Source organism: Mauremys mutica, chromosome 10, assembly GCF_020497125.1.
Source record: "Mauremys mutica isolate MM-2020 ecotype Southern chromosome 10, ASM2049712v1, whole genome shotgun sequence".
Classification (NCBI taxonomy): Eukaryota; Metazoa; Chordata; order Testudines; family Geoemydidae; genus Mauremys; species Mauremys mutica.
The window spans coordinates 4,751,110-4,777,509 of record NC_059081.1 but is presented as its reverse complement, the minus strand read 5'-3'; the positions used below and the strand labels follow the sequence as shown (position 1 = coordinate 4,777,509).

General features: G+C 49.1%; 1 protein-coding gene across 2 annotated transcripts in view; it reads right to left on the bottom strand.

Annotated features, from left to right (window-relative positions):
* Positions 1-1,865: 1,865 nt before the first annotated feature.
* The window catches only part of MARCHF4 (membrane associated ring-CH-type finger 4), a 163,203-nt gene continuing 138,668 nt past the window's right edge, over positions 1,866-26,400 (bottom strand). For both annotated transcript variants that reach the window (XM_045031827.1, XM_045031828.1), the window contains exon 4: positions 1,866-3,458. In XM_045031827.1, coding sequence (XP_044887762.1) covers positions 3,097-3,458 — 362 coding nt within the window. In that variant the 3' untranslated portion in view covers positions 1,866-3,096. The remainder of the gene's footprint in view (positions 3,459-26,400) is intronic.

Sequence of the window (26,400 nt, the reverse complement as noted above, 5' to 3'; positions counted from 1 at the left end):
GGCAAGCCTGCGTGTTCTGTTCATTTGGTTTGGCTATTAAATAGCTGAAATAGGTCTTTGATTCTTAAACCAGTTGTGAAAGGACTCAGAAGGTCACCGGTTCTGAATCTGGGCTCCGTAGCATCGTCACTAAGCCAAACAAGAGGACTTTCCGCCCATGAGGGATGCTGCAGCCACTCAACAGCACAGACCCAGACAGGCCAGTTGTAACTGGAAAATGTATTTCTAAGCACATTGCATGGAAAACAGGTGTATAGAAAATGTTGTAACAAATCCATGACCAAGTAGGACCACGTGGTTGTCACTATGCTGCACATTACAGCCACTCAGAATGTCATGCGACAGTGGTGGTGGGACTCAGACAGAACCCTACCACTTCAGCAAAAGAGGACTCTCTGGTAACAGTATAGGGGCTATGATACACTGAGCTGAGCAGTTTGAAATTTGTCCAGCAAAGGGCAGTGGGTGCTCATTCCTGCTAACCAGCTCATTGCTATCTATTTTACACACACTACCTTATCATGTCAATGGGCTTTGCAAACACTGAGTCCATTGCAAACACCCCTGTGAGGTAGGTAAGTATTCTCATCCCCATTTTTCAGATGGGGAACTGAGCCAGAAAGATTAAGGGACTTGCCCAAGGCTACAAAGAGAGTTGGTGGCAGAGCTGGAGTGAGCTGACTCCATCCTGTGCTCAGCCCACCAGGCCATGCCTCTCTTTCATGGTGAGATGTGCTTCTGACCTTACAAACTCCCAGCCTGCTAACCCCAGTGAAAGGAATTTGGTTTTCCTTATTACATAATGGGAGTTGGAGGGGGATCAGATGATGCTACTTAATATTATGTTTGACAGTCCCCGCCCTTGTCAGAGCATCACAAGTGGCCATCTCTTGTGACAAGAACACTGCCCTTTGGAAAAGCCCCTCGGGCACGAAAAGGCTGCTGTGTTTCCTTGCTTTAACTAGACTTTACCGCAGGAGCAGCCCTGTAGGAGACATGCTCCCGACAACACCTTTCAGAGGTCATCAAAACAGCCCTGACCCCAACCAAAAGCACTCTTTGGTAGACAGTGAGATAGGCCAGCTAGACGGACACTGGCCTCCCAGCAATCATGTTTGTTTGCCTGGCTCCTCATTTCATCAGCTGTCTTGGGATTAAGTCTTATCTCCGGGCAGAGCCCAACTCGGCTGGGGTTTCAGAACCCACACGTCATCTGCCATAAAGACACCTGTTCTGTTGCATTCTGGTATTCAAAGGGACACTGTCAAGTAATGGAGGCCCGAAAATGTGACCTTCCTTAAAATGCTTATCTCGTCTGAGTGCTAAATTGCCTTCAGACCTGAGCGCCCAGAGTTCATCAGCTAAATCCATATGTAGAGGCATGAATCAAAGTGAAATCACATGAATCAACTCTCATGGCTCCAACAGAAGCTGCAAGGGTTGTTCAGATCCCATGGTAAAGGATGGTAATATAAACCCCTAAGACAGGAGACCCCAGCGCAGCTGAAAATCAGGCTGCTTTCATTCATCTGCTTCCATATGGGTTTTGGTGGCTAACACCAGGCACCGGGTTTGACCACTGTGGCGTTAGTTATTTTTGATTTGCTGGGCCGTTGCTCCAGAACCAGTTAACACTCCGCATTGTCATGGTTTCTGCTCTTCTGCGCCCTCTGCGACAGCAGCAGCTATGCTAACAAAAACCACTCTGTTCCAAGGCTGTGATGCAGCATCGTCAGCAATGCTTGGGCAGGGTGGGGGAGAGCACAGCGGGACAAGGGCCTGCCAGGGGAGAACAGTGTGTGCCAAATGGAAAAGGACAAAAATCAGTAGGGAAATAATTTTTATTGTCAAGTCTTTTAAGAGAATATGACAAACGATGGCGAGTAAAAAAAAAGCCCCTAAAAACTATTTAAAAAGTACGTGACAGTGTCCCTTTAATACCCACAAATGATTCAGCCATTGTGCATTGAAAGAAGATGTTTCTGAAGAGCAATTGGTACTTTCATGGATGGCTCCTAGAGAAGGCGACTTATTAAAAGCATAATATATTCACTCAGAGACTGTGCTCCCTCTTCAGACTAAGTCTTTGTTAGCTCATGATTTAGTCTTTTCCACTCAGTCGTTCAGCAAACTGGATATCGAGGGCTTACCCTATATGATTGAGTGAGACTCTCTTGTACATTGAGCAGCAGGGATATAAAGATTAACCCCCCCCCTTATGAAAGTCTGAATCACAGCTGCAGGAGAAAGCCGTGGAGATGGGAGTGGCCTAATGTAATCAATTGGGGGTGACAGGGTATGAGAGGAAATTAACCTGGAGCAGCCTCCTTTCTCAAAGTCCGCCTGGAGGATGGTTTTTATGAGTGGGACGGTATGAAGGTGGGATTTGGGGGTCATTGGACCAGTGCTTGTGCTTCAAACACCCACAGCGCATTTGTACAAACTTTGCCAAAAAAAAATGTCCGTCAACCCCTCTCCCAATGCCATTCTCCAGACCTCTTGCCAATTTTTGTTTTGGTGAAATAGGGACAGATTTTTTTTTTTAATATTAAAACTGAAAAATCCCCAGCCACTTCAGTGGAAATACTCTATCGCAAGTAATACAGGGCTCCGGAATGATTTATGAAACAAAACGATGACTCAGATCCCTGCTTAACACAATCTGAAAACTCCTCCGAATATGTCGCTTCCATCATTCCCCTTCTGTTTGTAATCATCCCACACTGTGTGTGTGTGTGTGGGGTGTGTGTGTGGGGCGTGTGTGTGTTTGCAGAACATTACCCATCCCGGCTAATAGAACTTGTAAGACATGCTAATACCGGCTGTTTCTCTACTTCCCCAAACCTCCACCTAGTCAGTTGTTAGTCCGTATTGCACTTGTTTTGTTGTTTTTTTAAAAAATAATATTTACTGGCTGGAAAACGTTAACCTCTTTAGCATGTGTGTGCAGCTCTGTCTCCACCTTCTTCTTCCTCAGTTGGCCAAGCGCTGCTTATACGCCTTGCGCAGCTACCCAGAAAATGAAAGGCACACCATGCTTCTCTGCTCTTGAGTTGTCTCCTCCACTTTGCGTTAAGGCCTCCTGAATTCCGTTGCTCAGACTGTTGTGACCCTCATGACGAGCTCTCTGTTAGTGCTAGACTGGCTTCTCTGTTCGTGAGGCCTCAGCTGGCTGAGTATATGCAAGATGGTGTAAGCACAGTGGTGGTCAGACAGGGTGCCGGTGGCGTGGCTAGTGCCCCGGACCCCGTTGTCGGCTGGAGCGGAGTTGCTGGCTGTACCACCGGTGGAGGACGAATGGTTGGTTTGGGAGGAGGTTCGGAGGTTTGTCCTGGTCCCTGTTTTTTGATCCTCCATGTCTTTTGTTTTGTCATAGTTCAGCACTTTCCACTGCTGATTTACCGCCTGCCACCGTTTGAAAATCCGGTAAACCGAGGGCCCTTCGTGTATTATTAGACCTGGAGGGAAGGCAAAAAAAAAAACAAGAGAAACTCTAGCAAGAAGCTGTAAACAGCTCAGCATCACTCCCTCTAGCTGCCTGCTTAGTGGCCCGTGGACCCAGCTCTCTTGGTCAGCGTGCATTCTACGATAAATCAAGGTTTTTAATTACTGACTGGCAGAGCACAAGTCCTTCTGCTCAGCCGGACCACCCTTCACCCGAATTAAACAGATCACAGTTTGAGCTCAGCAGTCAGCAAACAGGTCTTACATGCTGCAGGATGACTTATTCTGTACAGCACAACAATATCCCTTTACCAGTGCACCTCTTGGTTTGATCCACCATACATGCTGTAGGTCATGACTCAGCTGAAAATGTGCTCATGGAGGTGTGTGGGGGGGTAACTGGAATCTATGTTCTGTTGGCAGCCATTGGTCTGACATCACATGTACGTGTAACTCAAATCTAGCCGCATGCATAGCAGCAGCAGGGCAGTGGCTGTCTAGTGCCTGGAGCACAGGGTCTGGAAATCAAGACACCGTGGTTCAATTCCTGATTATCATTGACTTGCTGTGAGAAGGACTTAACTTCTGTGTCTTGATTATGTCATCTGCAAAATGAGGATAAATGATACGTACTCATCTTTGGAGAGTGCTTTGATATTGATGGATGAAAAACCATGCAAATTATTCATCATTAGCATTTGGGACAGGGTGTGTGTGTTGCTGGAATCTGTCTACCTCCACCAAACCAGCATCAGATATGGATATAACAGAAATGTGGTCTAGTGGTTAGAGCAGTGAACTGTGACTAGAACTCCTGACTTCTAATCCTAACTGTCTACTCATGCCTGAGACATTGGGTAGGTCAGTTCTGCTCTCTGTGCATCAGTTATGAGGTTTGTCAAATCAGGATAGTAAAAATACTCAACTCCCTTGCAGGAGGATTGTGATAATTGATTACTTAATCTCCATAAATCATCTGGAAGATAAAATATGCAATTTAAGTGCTAAGTAAGTAGTAGTAATATTCTAAATACGGATTCTATCCAGCTGCTCTGATACCATAGCGAATGGCACAGTATAAATGCCTTGCTAGCTAGCTTAGACAGATATAGATAGATTCCCCACACACTGTACTAGCACATCCTATCGACCTGGGGAACCAAACCATGACACCTCAAACATACAGGCTTAGCTGACATATTGTAACGTTATTCAGTAAATCAAATTTCAATCTTGGTCTGAAACAATTTAAAGTAGGATTTTATACAAAAGTAATTCACATGAACCTCCAAATCAGCCTTTGCTGGATGGTTGGGTGCACAGCGGTTCACCCATTACAAAAGCACAACAGCTGCCAGGCTACTGCCAGCATTCCAGCAGGCAGATAAACACTGAGACAGGCCAGCACCTGGATTGTTTGCTTTTTCTTGGTACTGTTGATTCACTCTGTCTGGGCCACGATCAAGATCAGATCAGGATGAGAGAAGCTCCCAGGTAGATGCCCTTGGGAGCAACCCCTATTCACCAGCCCATGAACTTTCATGAGCATAAATGCAACAGCAGAGAATGAAAGACATAGAATCACGGACTGGAAGGGACCTCGAGAAGTCACATAGTCTAGTCCCCTGCCCTCATGGCAGGACTAAGTATTATCGAGACCATCCCTGACAGGTGTTTCTCTAACCTGCTTTTAAAAATGTCCAATGATGGATATTGCACTTCCTCCCTAGGCAATTTATTCCAGTGCTTAACCACCCTGGCAGTTAGGAAGTTTTTCCTAATGTCCAACCTAAACCGCCCTTGCTGCAATTTAAGCCCATTGCTTCTTGTCCTGCCCTCAGAGGTTAAAAAGAACCATTTTTCTCCCTCTTCCTTGTAACAACATTTTATGTACTTAAAAACTGTTATCATGTCCCCTCTCAGTTTTTTTCTTTTCCAGACTAAACAAACCCATTTTTTTCAATCTTCCCTCACAGGTCCACGTTTTCTAGACCTTTAATCATTTTTGTTGCTCTTCTCTGGACTTTCTCCAATTGTCCACATCTTTCCTGAAATGTGGAATGAGCGTCAAAGTCAAGTTGTGCCAAAGCCTGGAACTTGACCCGGCTACTTGCATTTTACAGTGGGTTTGTAGCCGTAAGTGCTGATTAAAATGACTTCAATATGAGTGCCAAGCACACCATTGCAGAAGTACTTATAAGTACAAGCGTGCCATGGAAATAGCGTTTATGTATTTATAAGTAAAAGTACAAGTGCAAGTGTTCCCAACTCCTGTATGATAAGAATTAGCTTCTCTGTTCCAAGAATTTGCTTATCTGTTTTTATTTTGGACGCTGACCCATCACAGAGTCGTTGCTGCAGAAAAGTATCCAAACAAAGGGCCTTGTACTTTGGGGTTTCCCCAGACGCTTCGAACAAGTCTCCCCACTGCTACTGGGCCGGGACGGGGAGAGAATCTACCCATTGCTGCTTGTAGTGATCAATCAGAAGTGAAAGGGGTGGGCTGCCGCCCTCCCTGGTTGGTGCAAGAGCTGGAACCTGAAGCTCCCAAGCCAGGACAATGGGTGCTGGAGGCCAACCAGAATCCAGGAGGGATGTGACTGTTTCAAACACCTATTTTAAAAAAGCACCTGTGGATAAAAAAACATTGTGCTTTATCTACCTTTACGATGTACTTAAGTACTAAGTACAGAATATTTGAAGTATTTTGAAGTGCTCTCCATAGTTGTACTTAACATGGGAACACTGTGCATGTGGAACTGAATTTCATCAGAGAGAAATGATTTATTACCATCACCGATGAACCAAACCTTAACTGTTTTGCCCTCGGTCCTGCGCTTCCCCATTCTATCCGACACCCCAGTGAACTCCATTGGAACATCAGAGTGTTTTGTCATAGCTGGAGATACAGCCAACTGGTTGCACTTCCTGTCCTAAGATATAAGGCTGCAGCCAACAGGTTATTAGAACAAAAATTTGCTTTAAAAGCTCATCCTAACCTAACGGGCAGCTAGAAAATGCATGCAGAAGAGCTTATCTTTCAGAATGTAGGACTGTCATTTACTATCTCTTTGTAGATTGACTAGCACAATGGACTCTGATCTGGCTGAGGCTGTACTGCAATAAAAATGTTAAATACATAATAAAGAGCTCAGAGAGAGTAAGGCATCAGCAAGGGGAAAGATCCAGGATAACTGGAAAGATTTGAGAATTGCTGAGATCTGGGGACAAGTTACGAACTTACCTAAAGATGCGATAATCAAATGTCACCTCCAGGTACAATGTGAAAGGACCCTTTTTCAAAACGTGGAGGCCTATTTGCTTGCAGTTAAATGTGTGCATATCCTCCTGACTGCATTTGCCCATATATGGACCACAACTGCACATGCTGTATAGTGGGTATATACATGTGCCGGTAACAATTTAGCTGCCTAAAAAGACATATGCACTCACAACTATCTGAGCTGCAGGCCCAACTATGGTAGCTGCACTTCCATTGCTCAATGCACAAGTTGCCTTAAGCGAATGAATGGACAACATCCGGTTTAGATCATTGACTTATTAACCAGGGCTATGACTGAGTTGTCCACCCACCAGCAATTTTGAACACGGTGTTGCAAAAGATGCCATGAGGCCAGTGTTAGTGCCTAGAGAAATTTGCCAATGGCACTCACTGCCATATCGAATGCCACTCATATTGGGATTTGTGATAAGCTGGAAACTCTTTGAAAAGTTCACAACATTTTTGAGCAGTTGTGGGCTTATTAAGGGTTCGATGAGAAATGGGTAAAACTGACCAGTTTCAACTGAGCTGTGCTTTGCTATAGAGGCTTTGTTCCACCCTGATAATCAAAGCATGACTGTCTGCCAGCTGTCCCTCGACTGGGATACTGCATCAGCACTTTGCTGGTGTCCAGCTCAGCTTCTGCAGAATTTAAGCTCCAATTTAAATAAAAACTGAGTGTCTAGCCCTCCTGGTTGTGAAGAAAACCTTCTGAACGTGACCTGAAGCAGTGCTTCCTGCATGATGGACAAACGATAGCTCTGGAAGTGCCCCATTCCCCTCAGTGAGACGTTGACTCTGAGACTTAATGACAACACAAGTGCTCACATTATTAACTATTTCACTGCCGCTCATGTTAAATAAACAAGATTGACGATGGAATCTGGTATTTTCTTTGATGCAATTTCTCCTCCTAACTGGCCCAACGCGCAGGGCCCCAAACTTTGATTAGTTGCTCATGTCAAAAAAGGTAACAATATTAACCGCTGGCTATTCAGGAACTACGGAGCTTGGACTGTGGGTCAAGTTTAGAGTATCACAGATTTTTTTCCATCCTGCTTCTTACAAACCACTGAGCTTTGAAGAGCTCTAGTCATGGGTCACCTTGTCGTATCACAACCCAACACCTGACTGTCGCCACACAAAGTCTGATTTTTGTTTCCTCCCTTGAAATACAGTTCGTAACTGTTAACATCAGTCATAGGGCAGGCCCCTGAAAAGCAGCACTCCTCTGGGATATTCTGGACAGATTCCACACCCAGACAAAGAAACAGAGACCTCTAAAGCAGCTCTAAAGTGGGTCAGTCCTTGACAAGGGACATTAGATATGTATTTAAATGAGCTGTCTGATCCCTAAAAGGGGATAAAATTCCATCCTGAGCAATGCCAGATTCAGTATTTCTTTGAGATCACTTTAAGCCCTGGGTCAAAGAACCCAAATTGGATATTTTCTCCTCAGCTGTAAAATCCTCTTTTATTAGCTTACCACAAATATTACTGAACAGCCTGATTCAAGAGGGCAGTTTTAAAAATTCTTGTTTGTTAGTCTTCTAATTATAAATGTCTATGATTTTATGCTGTTAAAAGCATGACGTTGGTGGATCGGTTGTTACGTTGATTGAGTCCCTGTTTTTTTCAGACAATTCTGGCTTCAAAATATTCATAAAAGTGCAAAAGAACTTGTTTTCCTCTGTATTTGCTGGGCTCTAAATTACTTATCGATTTCCCAGCGCTGAGCTCAGGAAGCTGTAAAATTAAAAGGGAACTGAGCAGAGGAGTGGGCAAGGGGCGGACGTAAAGGTGATTCATTTGAAACAGTAAATTCCAAGAGAGAGCTGGAGTCAGCCAGTTAATATCAAGTTGCAAGAAACTGTATGCTTCCATCAAAACAAATTTGGGTTAAAATATTACTCGAATTCCTGCAGGCAGCTCCAGAGACCCTCCTCCCAGATATATCATCATTCTGAGGAGCCTTCTGACTAACTGGGGAGAATCCTCCCAATTCAAGGCCTTTTTTATCTGGAGAAACGTGTAGAAGGAGCCAAATTCTGCTGGAATCTCCCTGTGTTGCTTAGGAGCCATTCCATAAGGCAGAACAGGCAGGTGGGGTTCTGAACCCTCAAGATGCTCCATGGGGAAATTTCATGGACCTCAGGATGCTAGTGGGGGGCAGTGCCTCACCTCCTGCATCACAGCATGGTTCCCCTCCGTTCCCTACAAGATGATCCTTTCAAAAGCTCCCTCTTCAGGGTGGAAATCTCTGAGTTTGCTGGCGAACCATGTTGGGGCATCTGGCCACCACATGAAGCCTCAGCTCTGTGGTGTCAACAAGGAGGGGCTCTCGCAGAATCAGAGATGCTGAGGAATTGTTCCTTCCATCCCACCTTTCATACGTTGGGCACCCGGAGTGACTCCCCTTCCCACTTGGTCTGAGAGGGAGCATAAGCCCTAAATCTAGCACACTGGCTTAGGGCAGCCTGCCACCCCACATGCAAAGAGCTCGTTTTCTTTCCATTAGATGCAGCTTTTCCTACTCTCTATCTCGTTTCCTTCTATTCAGGTTCTCATTCCACGCTCACCACCGCGGTATTTGAGCACGTGTATGGCCCCAGACCTGTGCCGAGAGAGAGAGAGAGAGAGAATATTCATTTATGTCACAGCGCCCAAAAGTGAGCGCAGTCCCTCACAATGCAGATAAACCCACCACTGGGTAGGCAGCTGGTGCATTGTGACCGCTGCTTACCGTGCTACCCATAATTATCTCATTGTTACCTTGTCCTTTCCCTCTTTGTTGTCTCAACCTGTTGCCTCTTGATTTTATATTTAGATTGTAAGTTCTTCGGGGCAGAGACCACCTTTTTGTTGTGTTTTTACAGCACCCAGCACAACGGGGCCCTGATCCTTGGCAGGGCATTGCTCCTGGAATACAAATAATAATAATAAATGATCCCTGCTCCAAGGTGCTTACAGCCTAGTTTCTGCTCAGACACAAAGAGGTCATTAAAGAATGGGGCGAAGGGGCTGGACGGACAGACTTACACCAATAACATTTCACAAACACTCAGCAAAGGCATGAGAGCAGAGGCTCCCGGAGCAGGGGTTTGGAGCAGTCATTCCTTGAAGAAGGAATCGGTCTTGTTTTATTTATCTAAGCTCCTGATTTCAATCATGTTGTTTTCGTCCCCAAATAGTCAGACGTGGGGAGGTTTCTTTTCCGGGCGATCAGCCTGAGCCTTAGGAGTGGAGCGATGGCTGATGAAAAATTTCATTTCCACGATCCGTTGCTTGCAGACAGCTAATCCCGCATGCCTGTTCAGAGAAGCAGCGTACGTGAAACACAGGAGTCAGAAACTGAAGCACGGGCAAGAGTTTCTACTAAAGGCCAGGCAATGAGGCTGATGTGATTCCAGTGCTCAGCTGGATAACAAAGAGCTTGACCAAATAACTGTCCACCCCATCACAAAGCCACTATGGCCCACAACCTGCACTCAAGAGAGGAAGAGGCTGCTACAGCTGAAGAGTGAAATGGCCCCTGTACAGCAGGGCATGGTGGGCCAAGGCTGAAATGGGAGCTCGGAAGAAGGCTGTAGTTCAGGACGGAGTGAATTGGCATGTGGACCCAGAACTACACTAGTACGGAGGTCGGTTTGCAGCTCAGCGTTGGCCCAGTTCTGAGGGAGCCCAGGAATGACGTAGCAGCGGGTGTTGCGGGTCAGGGCTGGTGTATGTTGGCAAGGGAGGGGTAAGCTTGCAAAACCAGGCTGTGCTGCACCCGTCTCCAGCCTGCGCTATTACACCTCGCTGTTCTGAGCAGCCCATTCAAAGCAGCAACAGGGAAACCGCTGTCGTGTGATTTGTAACAGTTCATTTCTGCACATCGGGAGCCTTTGTAACACGTTATCTCACCATGTCCCTCCTCCTCAATTTCCCCCTCCCTTCTATTGTCTGCTTCACTCACTTGCTGTGTCTCGTCTTATGTGACATTGTGAGTTCTTGGGGCTATGGACGCTTCCCAGTTGTGTATCTGTACAGCACCCATCACAATAGGGTCCCGGCTCACAATGAGGCCTCTGGATGCTGCTGCTATTCTGTTCAGTTTCCTCCACTGGCCCCATCACTGTGGCATCAGAGCTATTCCCTTTAGTCTCCTACCTTTAGAGCAGCACATTGCTACCACAGGTGTCCCATTTACATCATCCCCAGCCAGCATGATGGTCTGTTTTACTGAGCCCAGGGGTGGCTTTGGCGCTAGGGGAAAGGTCTCGGCTGAGATCTAAACAAACAGTCGGCATCCAGAGCAGGGCCGGCCAAGGCCAAGGCAACCCAGCCATCCTGGGAGATGGGGCATTTCCTCCTGGGATTTCGTTCCGGAGAGATTCCAGAAAACACTTTAGCCTCTGACCACATCAGCCGCCCCTCCTTGAATCTCTTCCCCTTCTGAATCAATTTCAAGCGCTTTCACCCTGATTTCCACAGCTCCTTGCAGCTCAGTCCTCACATACCTCTCTGCCCTCATCTCATCCAGCATCTCCTCTCACTACTTGTGCTCTTCCATAGGTTCTGTCCTAAGTGCTCTCTTCGTCTTCTTCTCCCACGCCATATTCTGCATCTGGAACAGCTGCCAACTGTCCAGGAAGGAGGTGCCCTCCCTCTCCTCCTTTTAGTCTTGTTATGTCCTAGGGGCAGCCGGTGTAGGAAGCAATCACTTGAGGCCAGAGAGCAGACAGCTAACCAAAACCTCCATTTTATTTACAGACACAGAGAGCTCACTCAGCCGGTTGAAACCGGCTGAGCTATCCCTTAATAGTCTAACTCAGTTGCCATAGTAACAAAACCCATGACAACCAAATACACAACAAGTCTCTTTTTAAACCCTTTCAGGAAGCTCTTATGGTCCACTGATCTGCCCACCAGGGAACACTCTGTGTACCAGGAATCTTGTCGGGTGTATTGTGTTGGCCTGAGCTAGAGGGTGAGCTCCCCAAGGCAAGTTGGCCGGGTTTGTAAATCGCTGTGTTCTTAAGACTGCTTTGTGAATAGTCATGAATCACTATTTCACAGTACAAAGAAGGCTGCTCTCCTGTGACTCACTCGACGAGTGTTGGGGTGTGTGGTTCAGGATGGAGACGAATGGGTGAGCCTCTCAATGATACCCCAAAGCAGGGTCACCTTTTCAGATTAGGTGCTTAAGGGGATTCTTCCTTTCTTGCAAAGCCTTTGGGTTCCACTATGGCTCCTCCACCAAGGCTCAGACAACACAGCGAAGGCGTGGTTCCCAACACTGGCAGCTGCTGTCTCTAAGCCGCATCCCCTCACTCCCTGCTTCCTGTGTCCCTATGGTGGGACTCCGTGAACAGCAGGTCCCTTCTAAGAAGCCATTACATCACAAGCAGAGAACATTACAGCCCCTAATGCCTACCCTTAGTTTCAGCTAGAGGCTAAATCCTGACAACTGAGAGATTAATCCAATGTGTCGAGATCTCAAAGGGTTGCAACACTTCCTGCTCCACAAGGAGAAAAATCATTACAAAGTGTGTGTGCATGTGTGTGTGTGTGTGTGTGTGTGTGTGTGTGTGTGTGTGTCCTTTAGTTTGCAGGATGCTACCGAGGCAAGGGACACAGTTTCCAGGCAATGACAACATAATGGCTTGCAGTCGTCTAGTGCCTTCCAAACTGATACATAAACTACACATCCTGGGAACACTTTACCCGCCACTGAGCTGCAGCAGCAATTAGCGGCAACCTACACAGATGTTTGGGATGGGAAACAATGAACATTTTATCCAACTGAACCTGAAAGAGGAATTGAGAAGGCAGATTGGAATCACCCACCTTGGAATTTGTACAGGATGCTGGGGCTAGCAGCTGCTCGCGTGAGAGGTGCCAGGGGAGTGCTCTTGCCCATAAGCGGTCAGACGCACAGTGTGACAGCTCATTTGAAAGGTGGCACATCAGCCGCGCGGCACCCGTAAGGCTACACTGGGGCAGCGGTTCAGGGCTGACTTGGAAGAAGGAGCTGAATCGCTTCCACCACTTCCTGGAGCAAAAGTGTGTGTTGCTAAGGGGGGGGTGTGTGTCTCTCCACCACGTTTTGACTGGACCCAACCCAGCTGTGCTCGGGAGATCACAGCAACCCAGCATGGTTTGTTTGCAAGCAACAGAGCCAGCTCTCTGCAGGATGCCACACCTGGCAGGGGCTTTAATGGACACACAGCAGCATGCACAATGACTATTGGGGTCCCCCCCCCCAGGTTCTTCAGCTTCTACTCACCTGAGTTACAAGCCAGGACCTATCCTCCCCCTGACCAGAGCACGATTCGCATAACTGTTTTACTCCCTGCTGCTGGCTGGAAGTTAACCCCCCCCCAATAAATAAATAAAGCCTGGGCACAATAAAGCCGCAGATTAAAGGGCAGCGTGTAGCAACACAGGCAGCAATAAACGAGATCCTTCTCGTACCAAAATGAGAAAACACTCAGGCAGAATGACGTTATTTTCACAATCTTGCAGATTTCCTCCCTCTACCCCTGCCCCGTAACCAGCAGCGCTCTCTGTTCTACCCACAGCCTCCGCCGCTGTGAAGTCACTGGAATCGTCGCTCATGCATTAGTGGGCGGGACTGGAGGGCACAGATGAGTGTGCATGTCATGTCGCACTCCCTGTCAGTACCTGACCTGGCCCGTGGAAGTGAATGATCCAACCAACGGCCCAAATTCGGTGATGAATCCTGGTCATGTGCCACTTGAGGCACGTTGTGCGTACGCTAAGAAGAAGAGGTGGGCAGAACGGAGCCCAAATCCTTTGGCTGCAATTAGACCAGTTTGAAGAAAACCAGAACTGCACAGAATGTAGCACCTCTCGCTACATTACTCAGTGCCCTGTTCTCTGGCTAGGAAAGCTTCCCTTGATCCAGCAAGCAATGACGACTCCCTTCTCCACAAAGGCAGCAATCCCTGAGCTTCATTACCAAGTTCATAGAATAGAAGGGCCCTTAAGAGGTCGTCTAGTCCAGCCCCCTGTGCTGAGGCAGGGCTAAATAAACCATCCTAGACCATCCCTGACTGGTGTTAGTCCTGCCAGTTCTTAAAAACCTCCAATGACGGGGAGTCCACAACCTCCCTTGGAAGCCTGTTCCAGAACCTAACTATTCTTACAGGTACAAAGTTTTCCCTAATATCTAACCTAAATCTCCCTTGCTGCAGATTCAAGCTGATTATTTCTTGTCCTAGCTTCAGTGGACAAGGAGAACAATTGATCATCATCAGTCCTTAATGTATTTGAAGACTGTTATCAGGCTCCCTCTTAGTCTTCTTTTCTCAAGACTAAATGTAACACTGACAGATCCCAGTCGTCTGCAGGCAGGATTGAACCGGGGACCGCAGCATATGAGCCTCTACCACATGAGCTAAAAGCCAACTGGCTCTTAGCTAAGGCTGTAGAGCAGACTCATTTTTTTTTCTCTCTCACTCTAAGTGGTCTTGGTTCCACTACCTGGGACAGGACACCACACCCAGAAGGTGTGTGGGTTACATAAACATGCCCAGGTTTTCAACCTTTCCTCATAGGTCAGGTATTTTTTAACGTTTTACCATTTTTTATTTGCGCTCCTCTGGACTCTTTCCAATTTGTCCACATCTTTCCTAAAGTGTGATGCCCAGTTTTGGACACCATACTCCAGGGGAGGCTTCACCAGGGCTGAGTAAAATGCCTTACATTCAACACTCCTGTTAATACACTCCGGTTCTCAATGAACTGCCTGAGGGTGGCAGCATTTCTCATTCCAAAAAGGTGCCATGCTGGCCGTATATTGGATGCAGGAGCCCTGGCATTTCTAATTCAATCAGGTGGCTTCTCTTCCTGTGTCCTGCAAATTCCACAAGCCACATGCCTCTGCCATTAGGAGAGGACGTAGGCTGCTGGTGGCGCCAATGTGGTTGCTGCAGAAAGATGACTGATGCCTTCATGGGCAATTTCCGGCTGAGATGCGTTTAGCAAATCTGGACCCGTTCCCACGAATCCCTCAGCAGCCAGTTGTACTCCTGCCTACAGACTCTGCGGATCCTGGTTTGAATGCTGGCCTTACTAATTGCTAGGACCCACCTGTGACAGATCCCCACAACAGATGAGGGACTCACTAATAGTGTCCAAAGGATGACTAGGTCCCGTCTAGGGATCTATGGATAGGTTTACCCTAGGTGTGTGTGTGGGGGGGTCAACCTAAGATACGCAACTTCAGCTACACAAATAGTGTAGCTGAAGTCGCCGTATCTTAGGTCGATTTACCTGGCCGTGAGGACGGCGGCGAGTCGACCGCTGCTGCTCTCCTGTTGACTTTGCTTCCACCTCTCACCACGGTGGAGTTCTGGAGTTGATGGCAGAGCAATCAGGGATCAATTTGATCACATCTACACTAGATGCAATAAATCGATCCCCAATAGATCGATCACTACCTGCCGATCCAGCAGGTAGTGTAGACGTACCCTAAGATGAGGCATGAGAGCTGAATAATTTGGCTCCTTTCTCTCCCCGCTCTTGCCCGTGGTGCAGGCTTCTCTCCTAGCAGCAGCCCGGGTCCTCCGCGTCGCAGTTGGAGGTGTGGCCTGCTCCCAAGCGCTCCCGTGCTACTTGGTCTTTGAGCATGGAGTGGATTTTTCCTGCCATGGCCATGCTATCCCTCCCCTGGCCACTGCAGCTTTCTTCCACCCGCAGCCCCATGGCCACCTGGCAGGGATCAGGACCCAGCAGGAGTGGGAGACAGGACAGGACTCTCATGGAAGACAGTGCTCCTGGATGGAGTTAGGATGATCTGGTGAGTTCACCTAGCAGCACTGATCCACCTCCTTACCGCTACTCCTTACCAGACCCCCCACAAAGACCAGTTAAAACCACCTCAGGATTAACTAGAGTCCTGTTCTGATGCAGCAGCTGGCAGAAACCCAACCCACCAGCAAAAGGCTCAGACATACCCACAAGCGCTGCAAGTTCAACTCAGAAAGGTTTGGACTGGACAAAGGGAAAACCTTTGCAACAGCAAGGACAACTGGGCAGGCAAGCAGTTGGGAGAAGCAGCCTGGCATAACGCAGGTGCTTGGAGCGGATGGTCTGAAGAGTAGTTATGGCCTTACTATTTGCAGTATGGTATCATTTATATTGAGAGTACAGGAGGTCCTCCCCAAGTGAGCTAAAGGGGAATCTCCATTTGCTATTAACAGTATAGGACCTATGACACACAGATGAGCATTTCTGATTCTAACCCTAGAGGGCAGCGGGGCACAGTCCCACCAGGCACTTTATTCCAGTGCAATATTTAGTGGAAGGGCAGCAACACAGGATCATTCTCTAGCCCCCTCTAAAGCACAGCGTAGGCCAGTGGGATGTTTTCAGAGAACATTATTTATTCCCCCCTCATTAAATACTAATAAACGGACTCATTGGAGCGGAGAACACCACATGTTATTTGCAACCAACAGACCTATGGGGTCCTTTTGCACAGAGGCACTGTATGGAGAAGAATGTTATCAAGATTCTTGAACATAATGTATAGAAAGGTGAATCGTTTTGAATAAAATAGCTGGGCCTTCTGAATTTATTAGTAGTGATGGGCCCAACCCCAAACTCAACACAGAAAGTTCAGAAGTGGATCCAAACTTGACGGTTCAGGCCCATCTCAGTTGACTGGCTCTGTACGTGCCCTGTGAAGAGCTGCCAAACTGCTAACAATCAAATTCACCTGTGTGTTCTGCAGCTGCAGAAACGGCTGCTGGGGAATACACAGCAGCTTGTCGGCTCCAATCCCTGACTGAACAATTGATACGGCATTAGATGAAAACAGTCCCATCCCTTCAGAAGCAGCGGGGCTGCATTCCTCAGTACGAGAGTGCCTCGCATGTTCCTGGTTGCCTGCCACACAGCCAGTCCGTGTGAGCGTACGACTGTGCCACTCGGCCTCCTGAGCTGTACAGCAACACATAGAAGGCGAATGAGTGGTTTTTAAAGGGAGACGCGGCCCAACAGCTTAGGACCAGGAGACCTCACCTGGCAGGTGGTTTCTCCGGTTTTCCCACCCACCCCAGAAAGGATTGTGCAGGTGTCCCCGATGAACATCACGACTGGACACAACACAAAACAGGGGTCGTGGCCTCTGCCACAGCACAAGCAAGGGCTCCAATTTTTCATCTTTATTACAGGGCCTGGACCTAGCCTCTGCAACCATAAAGGGGGTGCTAGCCCCAGTCAGCCGCTAAACGGGATGCGCATTGGAGCTGGGGGCAGGTGGATGGCTTGGCCCTGATGTGTTTGCGTCAGGGCTGTGGAAGGAAATCAGAAAAAGGTGGTGAATTGCTCAGAAGGTCAAGAACTCATACACAAGACACCCACCTCCCTTCAAGCTCCATTCCCATGCAGCCCAACGCTTCCTCCAGTCATGCCCTTCCTCCCAACAAGGGTCCTGGTGGGTTACTCCAGCAGTATTCTCCCACAGCACGAGGAAGAGATGGCCGAGGTGGAGGTTCCTCATTAAAAACCCCCGAACACTCAGCGCCCCCCATCTCCCTTGAGATGGGGCCTGGGTGGGGAAGCTGCAGGAGTGCTGTCCCACTTCCCCACAGTTGTGTTTTCCAGACACAAAGACCCAAGCATGTACCTCTCAGCTTAGAGAACCTATTTCACATTAAGGAAAGCAGCAAACAGAGAAAGAACGAATGTAACATTTCTGGGAGAGGGAGAGCGCCGTGTGTGCGCCTCGCGCCAACATTCTGCAGCTGAACTGAAACACAGGCTGATACCTGCTTCACAGCTGCCTATCCAATGGGTGGAGAAATACCTCACCATTTAACAGTGATCTGCACACCAACATCTTGCAGTTATATATCCCCGTCCCATACACACACACACAACCTGAATGCCAGGGTTGAGCATCCTCAGCCTAGCAGAGCCTATTCTCTCTCCCTGCCTGACAGCTCCATTTTGGACCTGTTAGTTGGGAGATCCATCTTGGGCAATAGGCTGCAATTTCCAAAGGGACCTAAGAGAAGTTGATGCTCAACTGCCATTGAGTATCCCAGCCTCATTACCCCTCCCTCTCCAAAAAGCACTAGTATGCCATGGGGGGCAATGGACATGTTTGGCACCTCCCCTTAAATTATCTCCACGGGCCGTACTGCCATAGTGACTCTTCCCAGCTTTGTTCCTGGAGGTACTCGTGTCCTATGCATGCAATATACAGGAGCTTTCCACCTCCATCTAACCAGGCCATCAGCAGGGGCAGGCCACCAGGCTCACCACACATAGCCCTGCACCTCCATAGGCAGTACCTTGCAGCATGTGCAGTTAAAATGAAACCACATTAGCCTTGACAGGAAACCTTGAATTGTGACTGTCTCAAGGAAACGCCATTAATTACTGGTCCCATCGCACCCTGAAAAATCAAACGCTGTGGATCAGGTTTAATTGGCTATTGATTTCTTCTCTTATTACCTACAGTTGTGCAGAGATGCCATCGGATGGACTGGTTGCCTCCGATTATTCTCTCTGGCAGCTGGGATTAAAAGCAGCGGGTGCATACTTCCTGGTATGTGATGGATTGCCGCAGCGTGCCAACAAAAATTGTTGGCAGGATGAATGGCCGTGCTTTGCTCGTCTCCAGTGCTGCTGAGTTGCAGAGCAGCTGTTGGCGTGAAGGCAAATACTCTCAGGGACCGAGGGCCAAGCAAAGGGGTGAAGCGTCTAAGAATGTGAGGATTTAGTGCTTATAAAAGTGAGGGGCTGACAGCAACGAGGCAGAGAGAAGGTCGCTGAAGAGCACTTCTAGTCCAGAGCCCACGCATGGCTCTGCCAGCCCCTTCAGTCCTAACCTACACAACTGTGGCTACTCTAGTCAGATCGTACACCAGGCTGCTTAACCAACCCAACCCCCCACAAGTATGCTAATTAAATGGAAGCCAAGGACAAGGCATGAGCTGCTCATCAGCCGCCCGAAACACCACTCCCCTCTTGAGCTGCTCAGGTGATTTTCTTCCCCAGCCTGGGTTGCTCTCTCATTAGCTGGCGCCACTCTTTGTTTTTTAACAGGAGATTATGGCCAGGCCTCCTGAACCCACACGCCACTTTGATCCACAAACACTGACTTTCCCTAATTGCGCCTTGACAGGGAGGCAGATGACCCCTCCTGAATTGCCATTTAATTAATGGCCAGGTGCCTCTCAGGATGTGTGGATGAGTTCCAAGCTGCCACTCACCCTCCTCAGCAGCTTGAGACCCAAGGAGACTCACTCCGGCTATTTTTATATGATTATATCCCTATCTATATCTATCTGTATGCACCCATGATAATCCCTCTCCACCTCTGCTCTCCAGAACTCCCACTCCTCCTTTCGCTGCCTCCGGGGGCGCAAAGCACCCCAGGAGCTGACTGCTTTCCCCTTTCAATCACGTCTCAGTTCCTTATCTCTCTCTCTCTCACTTGTTAAAGTGAAGTTTATGGATAAGAATGTGATGGGAGCCCTGAGTCTTTTGGGGAAATACGGAGTCAAGGAGGTGGCAATCAGCCATGTCCCAATGTAGACGCAGGGACACACTCTGCTTCTTGCAGGGTCTCTTAACAGGGAGAGGCAAGAATTTATCCCTTATGCCACAGGAGCCAAATGCACAGTTCTCCAGCTAAGCAGGTTGGGGTAGGATTAGTACTTGGATGGGAGATCACCAAGGAAAAAACGCAGGTAAAAGGTGGATGGGACTTCAGTAGGTGGCACTCTTCTTTTGAAGGTTATACCAATCAATGGTCTTGTCTGATGCTCACAGCTACAAGTCCAGCCCACTTGTGTTACCTAAAGATCAGTAGGGGCATGGTCTTCTCCTGTCCTGGCCTCACTCCAACTCAGGAGAGGACATCTGCTGACTTGAGAGTCCCCCAGATGTTCAGCTGGACGAGACACTCTTCACCTGCTGTCAAACACTTGTGTTCTTGGTGAAGAGCAGAGATATGTTACTCCATATGTGGCTGCATTTCAGTGGTGGGTGAAGGGATCCCTAACTGGTGTGTGGCAAGGCGAAGCTACGTGCATTTCCGATCCGCAGATGAAAGGTTCTAGAGAGGTGCAGGAAATTGGAATCCATTACTGTATTGCAAATATGACACCACACCCCTGGGTGGGGCGAGGGCAGCAATGATTGAACCTGGCATCTCAACACACATGATGTAGGTAACTCAACAGACAAATATGATGAGGTTCAATAAGGACAAGTGCAGAGTCCTGCACTTAGGACGGAAGAATCCCATGCACTGCTACAGACTAGGGACCGAATGGCTGGGCAGCAGTTCTGCAGAAAAGGACCTAGGGGTTACGGTGGATGAAAAGCTGAATATGAGTCAGCAGTGTGCCCTTGTTGCCAAGAAGGCTAATGGCATTTTGGGTTGTATAAGTAGGGGCATTTCTAGCAGATCGAGGGACGTCATCATTCCCCTCTATTCAGCACTGGTGAGGCCTCATTTGGAGTACTGTGTCCAGTTTTGGGCCCCACACTACAAGAAGGATGTGGATAAATTGGAGAGAGTCCAGCAGAGGGCAACAAAAATGATTAGGGGGCTGGAGCACATGACTTATGAGGAGAGGCTGAGGGAACTGAGATTGTTTAGCCTGCAGAAGAGAAGAATGAGGGGGGATTTGATAGCTGCTTTCAACTACCTGAAAGGGGGTTCCAAAGAGGATGGATCTAGACTGTTCTCAGTGGTAGAAGATGACAGAACAAGGAGTAATAGTCTCAAGTTGCAGAGGGGGAAGTTTAGGTTGGACATTAGGAAAAACTTTTTCACTAGTAGGGTGGTGAAGAACTGGAATGGGTTACCTAGGGAGGTGGTGGAATCTCCTTCCTTAGAGGTTTTTAAGGTCAGGCTTGACAAAGCCCTGGCTGGGATGATTTAGTTGAGTTTGGTCCTGCTTTGAGCAGGGGGTTGGACTAGATGACCTCCTGAGGTCCCTTCCAACCCTGAGATTCTATGATTCTATGATTCACACGAGCAGCTGCTGCTTGAGCTAACAAACTCGGTCAGCCATGCCCATAGCAGGTTGATCTACCTCGGTGTGCCCCACTCCTGCCCAACCCAAAGGGGGACAGTGCCCCACACTGAGTGGGCATGGCTTACACAAAGATTAGCCCTCCAAACTGGCTGGCTAACCTGCATGCACCAATTCCTCATTTGCCTAGGCAGCTGAGGAAATTGCACATGCAAGTTAAACAGACATTCTGAGCATCTGGTCCACCATCCCCAGTTCCATATTGTGAAGACCATTGATCGTTATAACCTTCAAGAGAAGAGCGCCACCTGCTGAAGCCCCTCCACCTCTTACCTGCGTAACCATACAGCCACATAAATGGCCATGAAATCCTGCCCATGCACTGCCTTTTGTGCCACATGACTGGCCAACCAAGGGTTTGGGGCTTAGTGGAGAGGAGACCAGGCAGAGCTAAGGAGGCTGAATGACATGCCGACAGCATAGAATCATAGAAGATTAGAGTTTGAAAGAGATCTCATCTAGTCCAACCCCCTGCTCAAAGCAGGACCAACCCCAACTAAATCATCCGAGCCAGGGCTTTGTCAAGCCAGGCCTTAAAAACCTCTGAGGATGGAGAGCCCACCACCTCCCTAGGTAACCCATTCCAGTGCTTCACCACCCTCCTAGGGAAATAGTTTTTCCTAATATCCAATCTAGACCTCCCCCACTGCAACTTGAGACCCTTACTCCTTGTTCTGTCATCTACCACCACTGAGAACAGCTAAGCTCCATCCTCTTTGGAACCCCCTTCAGGTAGTTGAAGGCTGCTATCAAATGCCCCCTCACTCATCTCTTCTACAGACTAAACAAGCCCAGTTCCCTCAGCCTCTCTTCGTAAGTCATGTGCCCCAGCCCTCTAATCATTTTTGTTGCCCTCCACTGGACTCTCGCCAATTCGTCCACATTGAAGAGGTGCTCACCTGGCGTAGAAGAGTTGGCAGCATTCAGGTGCTCTGCAGACTGGTGCTGTCTCCAGCTGTGGAACTCCACACATACACAGGAGAGAGGCCCTGTGGCCTACGCAGTCAGAGCTCTGCAGCCATTACTGCCCTGTGATGTTCCAGGCCGCGGCAGGCTGTTTGTACGTGGGTGGACTGAGAACCTAGAACAGTTCTAAACTGGAGGCTGGGATGACACAGGTCTATGGCTTTTGAAGGGATCTATGGACAACATTGTACCAACATGAGAATCAGTAGGAACTGCTGGGGAATTTTGTTCCCAGAATTCTGCTGTATAATAAATATTTCATGTTTCGAAATGTAACCACTCTGTCACTGGGAAAATGCAGGAGGAGACCAAGAACAGTCGCAGTTTATGTAGGACCTACAGTACAATGTTTTGCCAGCCAGCAGAGGGTGCATACGTTAAAAATGCAGTGCACCGACATGCACTGCAGTTGCCAATGTGACCATTCATTGTCATGCACAAAGGTGCTAATCAAGGATTGGGCCCCCCCTCAAGCTAAGGTCCTGGCACATAACAAAAACGACCATCCCTACTCCAAAGAGCAGATGCTGTTTGGGTTCTTACTGTGCCCACTACGGTGCCATCTGAGCACCCACCTTGGAGACGTGATTGTTCATACACTGGGAAGAAAATGCGGGGGAGGAGGTCAGAAATTGCCTAGGGGTGATGGAGAAGCCATAAAATGCCAAAGGAAATGTGGTGTCCAGCTATTCCTATAGCCCTTGGCACTGCATTCATGCTCATGATGCAGGGAGCATTGTTATTCCTGATTTTGCAGAGGGGGAAACTGAGGCACAGAGCGGGGCAGTAACAGGCTTAAAGTCACACAGGGAGTCTGGGGCAAAGGCAGGAACAGAACCCAGCTCTCTCGAGTCCCACTTTAGTGTCTGAGTCACAAGGTCATCCTTTCCCTGGAGGGGCAGAAGCCTGTGCATGAACTGGCGAGCCATACAAACGAGCGTATATATGTAAACAAGGCCAGGGTGCCCTGCAGGAGTCACTGCCTAGGATTTCCCGTAGCCACACCTCTGTCCTGCCATGTGGACAGGGGCAAGAAGAAGCTCACTGCAGGTTGCTCTGTTGAAGCTGTTTGCCCTCAGCAGCCCCTAGCGAGGCCATTGGAGCTGCACATGGGACAAGGAAACCCAGGTAGCCGCAAGCCCCAGCGGAGATCGCTAGCAGGCTGGCAGTGGGCGTTCCATGGGGGACGTCAGTGGTGCTGGGTGAAGAAACTGCTGGGCCCTAGGCTTGACGTGTGTTAGCATGGACAGGCTGGGTAGGCAATAAGAAGCAGGACCCAGGAAGTCTGGATTATGCAGAAGCCTCGCGATGAGCCTGTGCGCTGAGCACCCATCTCAGTAGCATCACTTCTCTTAACAAAGTACTGGACAGTCACCGTGTGTGTCTGGGTCACCATTCCACTGACAGATAAGGACACAGGTCGACGGCACTGGAGCAGGGAGTGCGTCTCACCTCACTTCCCGTCGAGAGCAGGACCGGGGCAGAAGCTAAACAGAGCGGGTCAAATTCTCCTCCCAGCTAGACTGGGGCAGCCTCATTGAAAACAACAGGGTTACAACAGAAAAGGCTGTGGCTGGGTGCATGTACCGCGAGGGACACACAATTCTCAGCATAGGCCTCACTGGTCACTTGGTTCAACTCAGGGGTGAAACACGGCCCAGGCTCATGTGGTAGTGACTCATGCACTAAGCTCCAGAGGTCCCTGGTTTGATCCTGCCAGGGTCTGTCAGCATTATAGTTGCACAGATTAACCATTGTTTTGCTGGAAATGAAAACCCACCGGCCCAGGGATTTCTGTCATGGTCAAAATCCTGTAAACCTGGCAGGCAAAAGGTTAAGGAATTAGCAGCAGCAAGCAGCAACTTTGAGGGGTGCTAGGAAGGCAAAGGGTGCTCTTCCACTGGATGCTATCGCCTAAAGCTGACTGCTTTGATTACGGGTGACGTCAGCGGTGATGCAAAGGGGGACTCTCCACAAAAGGCGGGGAGACATCAAGCCCAAACCCTTAAAAACTATCAAAACTTAAGCTCCCCGTTTGTCAATGATCGGCTCGTTTTGTTCTCCACTGACTGCAGGGAAATACTTATCTCCCATTCACAGACGAGCTAATCAGTTTCCTTCAGGTTTTCAGCCTTATCACAGCCACGATAATCATGTTACCGACACCCACCAAGCCAGGGCTTTCCACTTCCATCAACAGCCAAGAAGGCGCACAAGCCAGATCCTCACAGAGGACCAGGGTTCCTCCTCCTTCCCCGATTCCCCAAACCAGGATGGGAGGACACCTGGATCTGCCACCGTGCTCAGATGGTCACTTTCTCTTGCATCCCACTTTGACACTCCCTTTTTCTTTATGATTCCCCTGATCTCCCTCGGGAAAGTGGAGAGCAACGCGTGTGATGAGTTAAACTAGCTCCCATTCTCTGCCAGCACATGGCTGAGAAGGGTAATGAACGGAACGGGCCTAGGTTAACTGCTGGAGGAAATCCCATGACACCAATGGTGGGATGAGCCTGGCACTGGTTTTGGGCAAGTCTGTCAGGCTGGGATATGCCCTGGGAGGGCGCTGCTGGCAGGGGGTGTGGGGGTCATAGGCACTGCTGGTGGGGGATCATACATGCTGACTAAGCCCAGGCACAATGGGGCTGTGTGCAGAGCTCGCGGCCCGTAACTCCCTCACTGGCACAGCGTTTGTCTGACTCTTCTCCTTGACTTCTCAAACGGGGCATTTTTATCTGCGGAACTCCCGTTAGCATGAGGGAGCGCTCCATCCAGGGCAGCCTTTCCACCCATCCCCAGGGGAAAATCGATCGATCCTGGCGAGGGAGGTTAGTCTTTGCCCTGCTCCTCCTCAATCCCTGGCAGCTTCCACGGCGTTTGGACAATGACAAAGCAGAGCCACGGATCGTGCTCAAGACTGTTTGTCTCCAGACCCCGAACCTGCATCCCTGTTATCTGACTGCCTGTGTGTACGTCTGGGACACAGGCGCACGTTCCGAGCCTGACCACAGTAACAGAGAGGCGTCAGCCTGGATCATGCCTCCATTATACCATCTCCTGCTGCCACAAATATCAGGCCTGTGGCTTTGCAGGCACTAGAATGAGTCTTTAAGCTTCTCCACCTCAGGAAGTGCCTTATGGGGAACAGGAGGTGAAGATCCTGGTATCTCCACTCTCTAAGCACTGAAAGACCACAAGACGTTCACCGTCATGTTATTTCAGACCCAGGAACAGATCCCCGAGGTGCAGATCTTGCCCTCATCATCAGCCTGAGCTGGGAAGGCGTAGCCCAGGGTACATGCACTATGTACAGAGGCCATGCTCTTGTTCTGTGCATCCCAGTGCACGTGGGGCTTGGAGGGGGTGGAGAAGGTGGGACTGGTGAATCTGCTGCCATGCACGTCCCCCAGCCATTCCCTGCATTGAAAAGGGGACAGGAGCAACTGCAACGTTGAGGCCTGATGGTGGATAGCCATATGCTGCTGCAGCCGCCGGCTGAGCTGAATGGTCTCACTCAATAGTGAGAGGATATAGGATAGAAGGATCCCACTCACATCGGCTGGAGTGTGGCTTTTTTGGGCTCTGGGGTCCTGTTTAAAGCCCTAGCAGAAACAGACATGGCCCTTCCTGTGACTGCATAGGCCTCTCGCTTTAGCGCCGCTGAATGAAGCCACACTGACTTCACTGCCGTCCTGTGACTTTAGTGCTCCACCGTGTGAAGCCCTTTATCCCCGTGCCCCCAAACTGCCCTAACTCTGACCTCAGGGGACCAGCACCATGGCTGAGGAGGGCAGTTCTAGGGCCCTGGCCCATTCAGACCTTAGAGTGCCAAACATGACACTTGCAATGGAGTGTGTCTCTCTCTCTTCCCTCGTAGTGCTTTGCTGGGTATTTCCCTGGCATCGAGAAGTCTCATTGGTACCACAACTTCTGCTTCCCTGGAGCTGCCACCTAACTCTGTAACCTCTCCTGGCTCACACTCTGAACCCGCTACGTCCTATTTGCTGCTCGGCCTGACTCTACCACCTCTTAGCCTCGTTGTTAATTTCTTACTACAATATTTAAGTTCTTCTGAGCAAAGAAATCCGGGACTCCCTGTCACTCTCCATCTTGACCTCAGCTTCCTTCCCAAAGCCAGAAAGTTGTGGCATTTGCACTCGGACTTTCGTCTTTCCTTGCAGATCCACCTTGTTTGGCAGCTGCAGCTGTGCATCTTTGCCTGGATTCATCCTGACCTCAACCTCTCCTCTGCTACCCCCTGGTTCATGCCTTTGTTGCTTCCCTTTTTGACTACTGAAGGTCAGCCTCTTCTGGCCTTCATGAGTCCCATGGTCTGGAGTCACTGAGCCGTTCAGACTAAACTCTGACTCCAGGACGTAGGACCGTGTCACGGAACAGGGTGGGCCTGGTGCCAGGCCTTAGCCCCTTGAGGCAGGGTTGTGGGAATTTTAGTTGCCAGCATGTGTCTGAGAGGAGACTTGTGACAGGCTTGGGAGTGCAGGAGACAGCTCTTGACTCAGTCTGGGAGAGACTTGGTATACCGACTGCCAGCAGGGTAACTGCCTGAGGAAGGAGCAGGGGCCCAGGTGCCTCTGTGAGATTGGAAACAGCCAAGTGGACTGTGGTGAGCCCAGG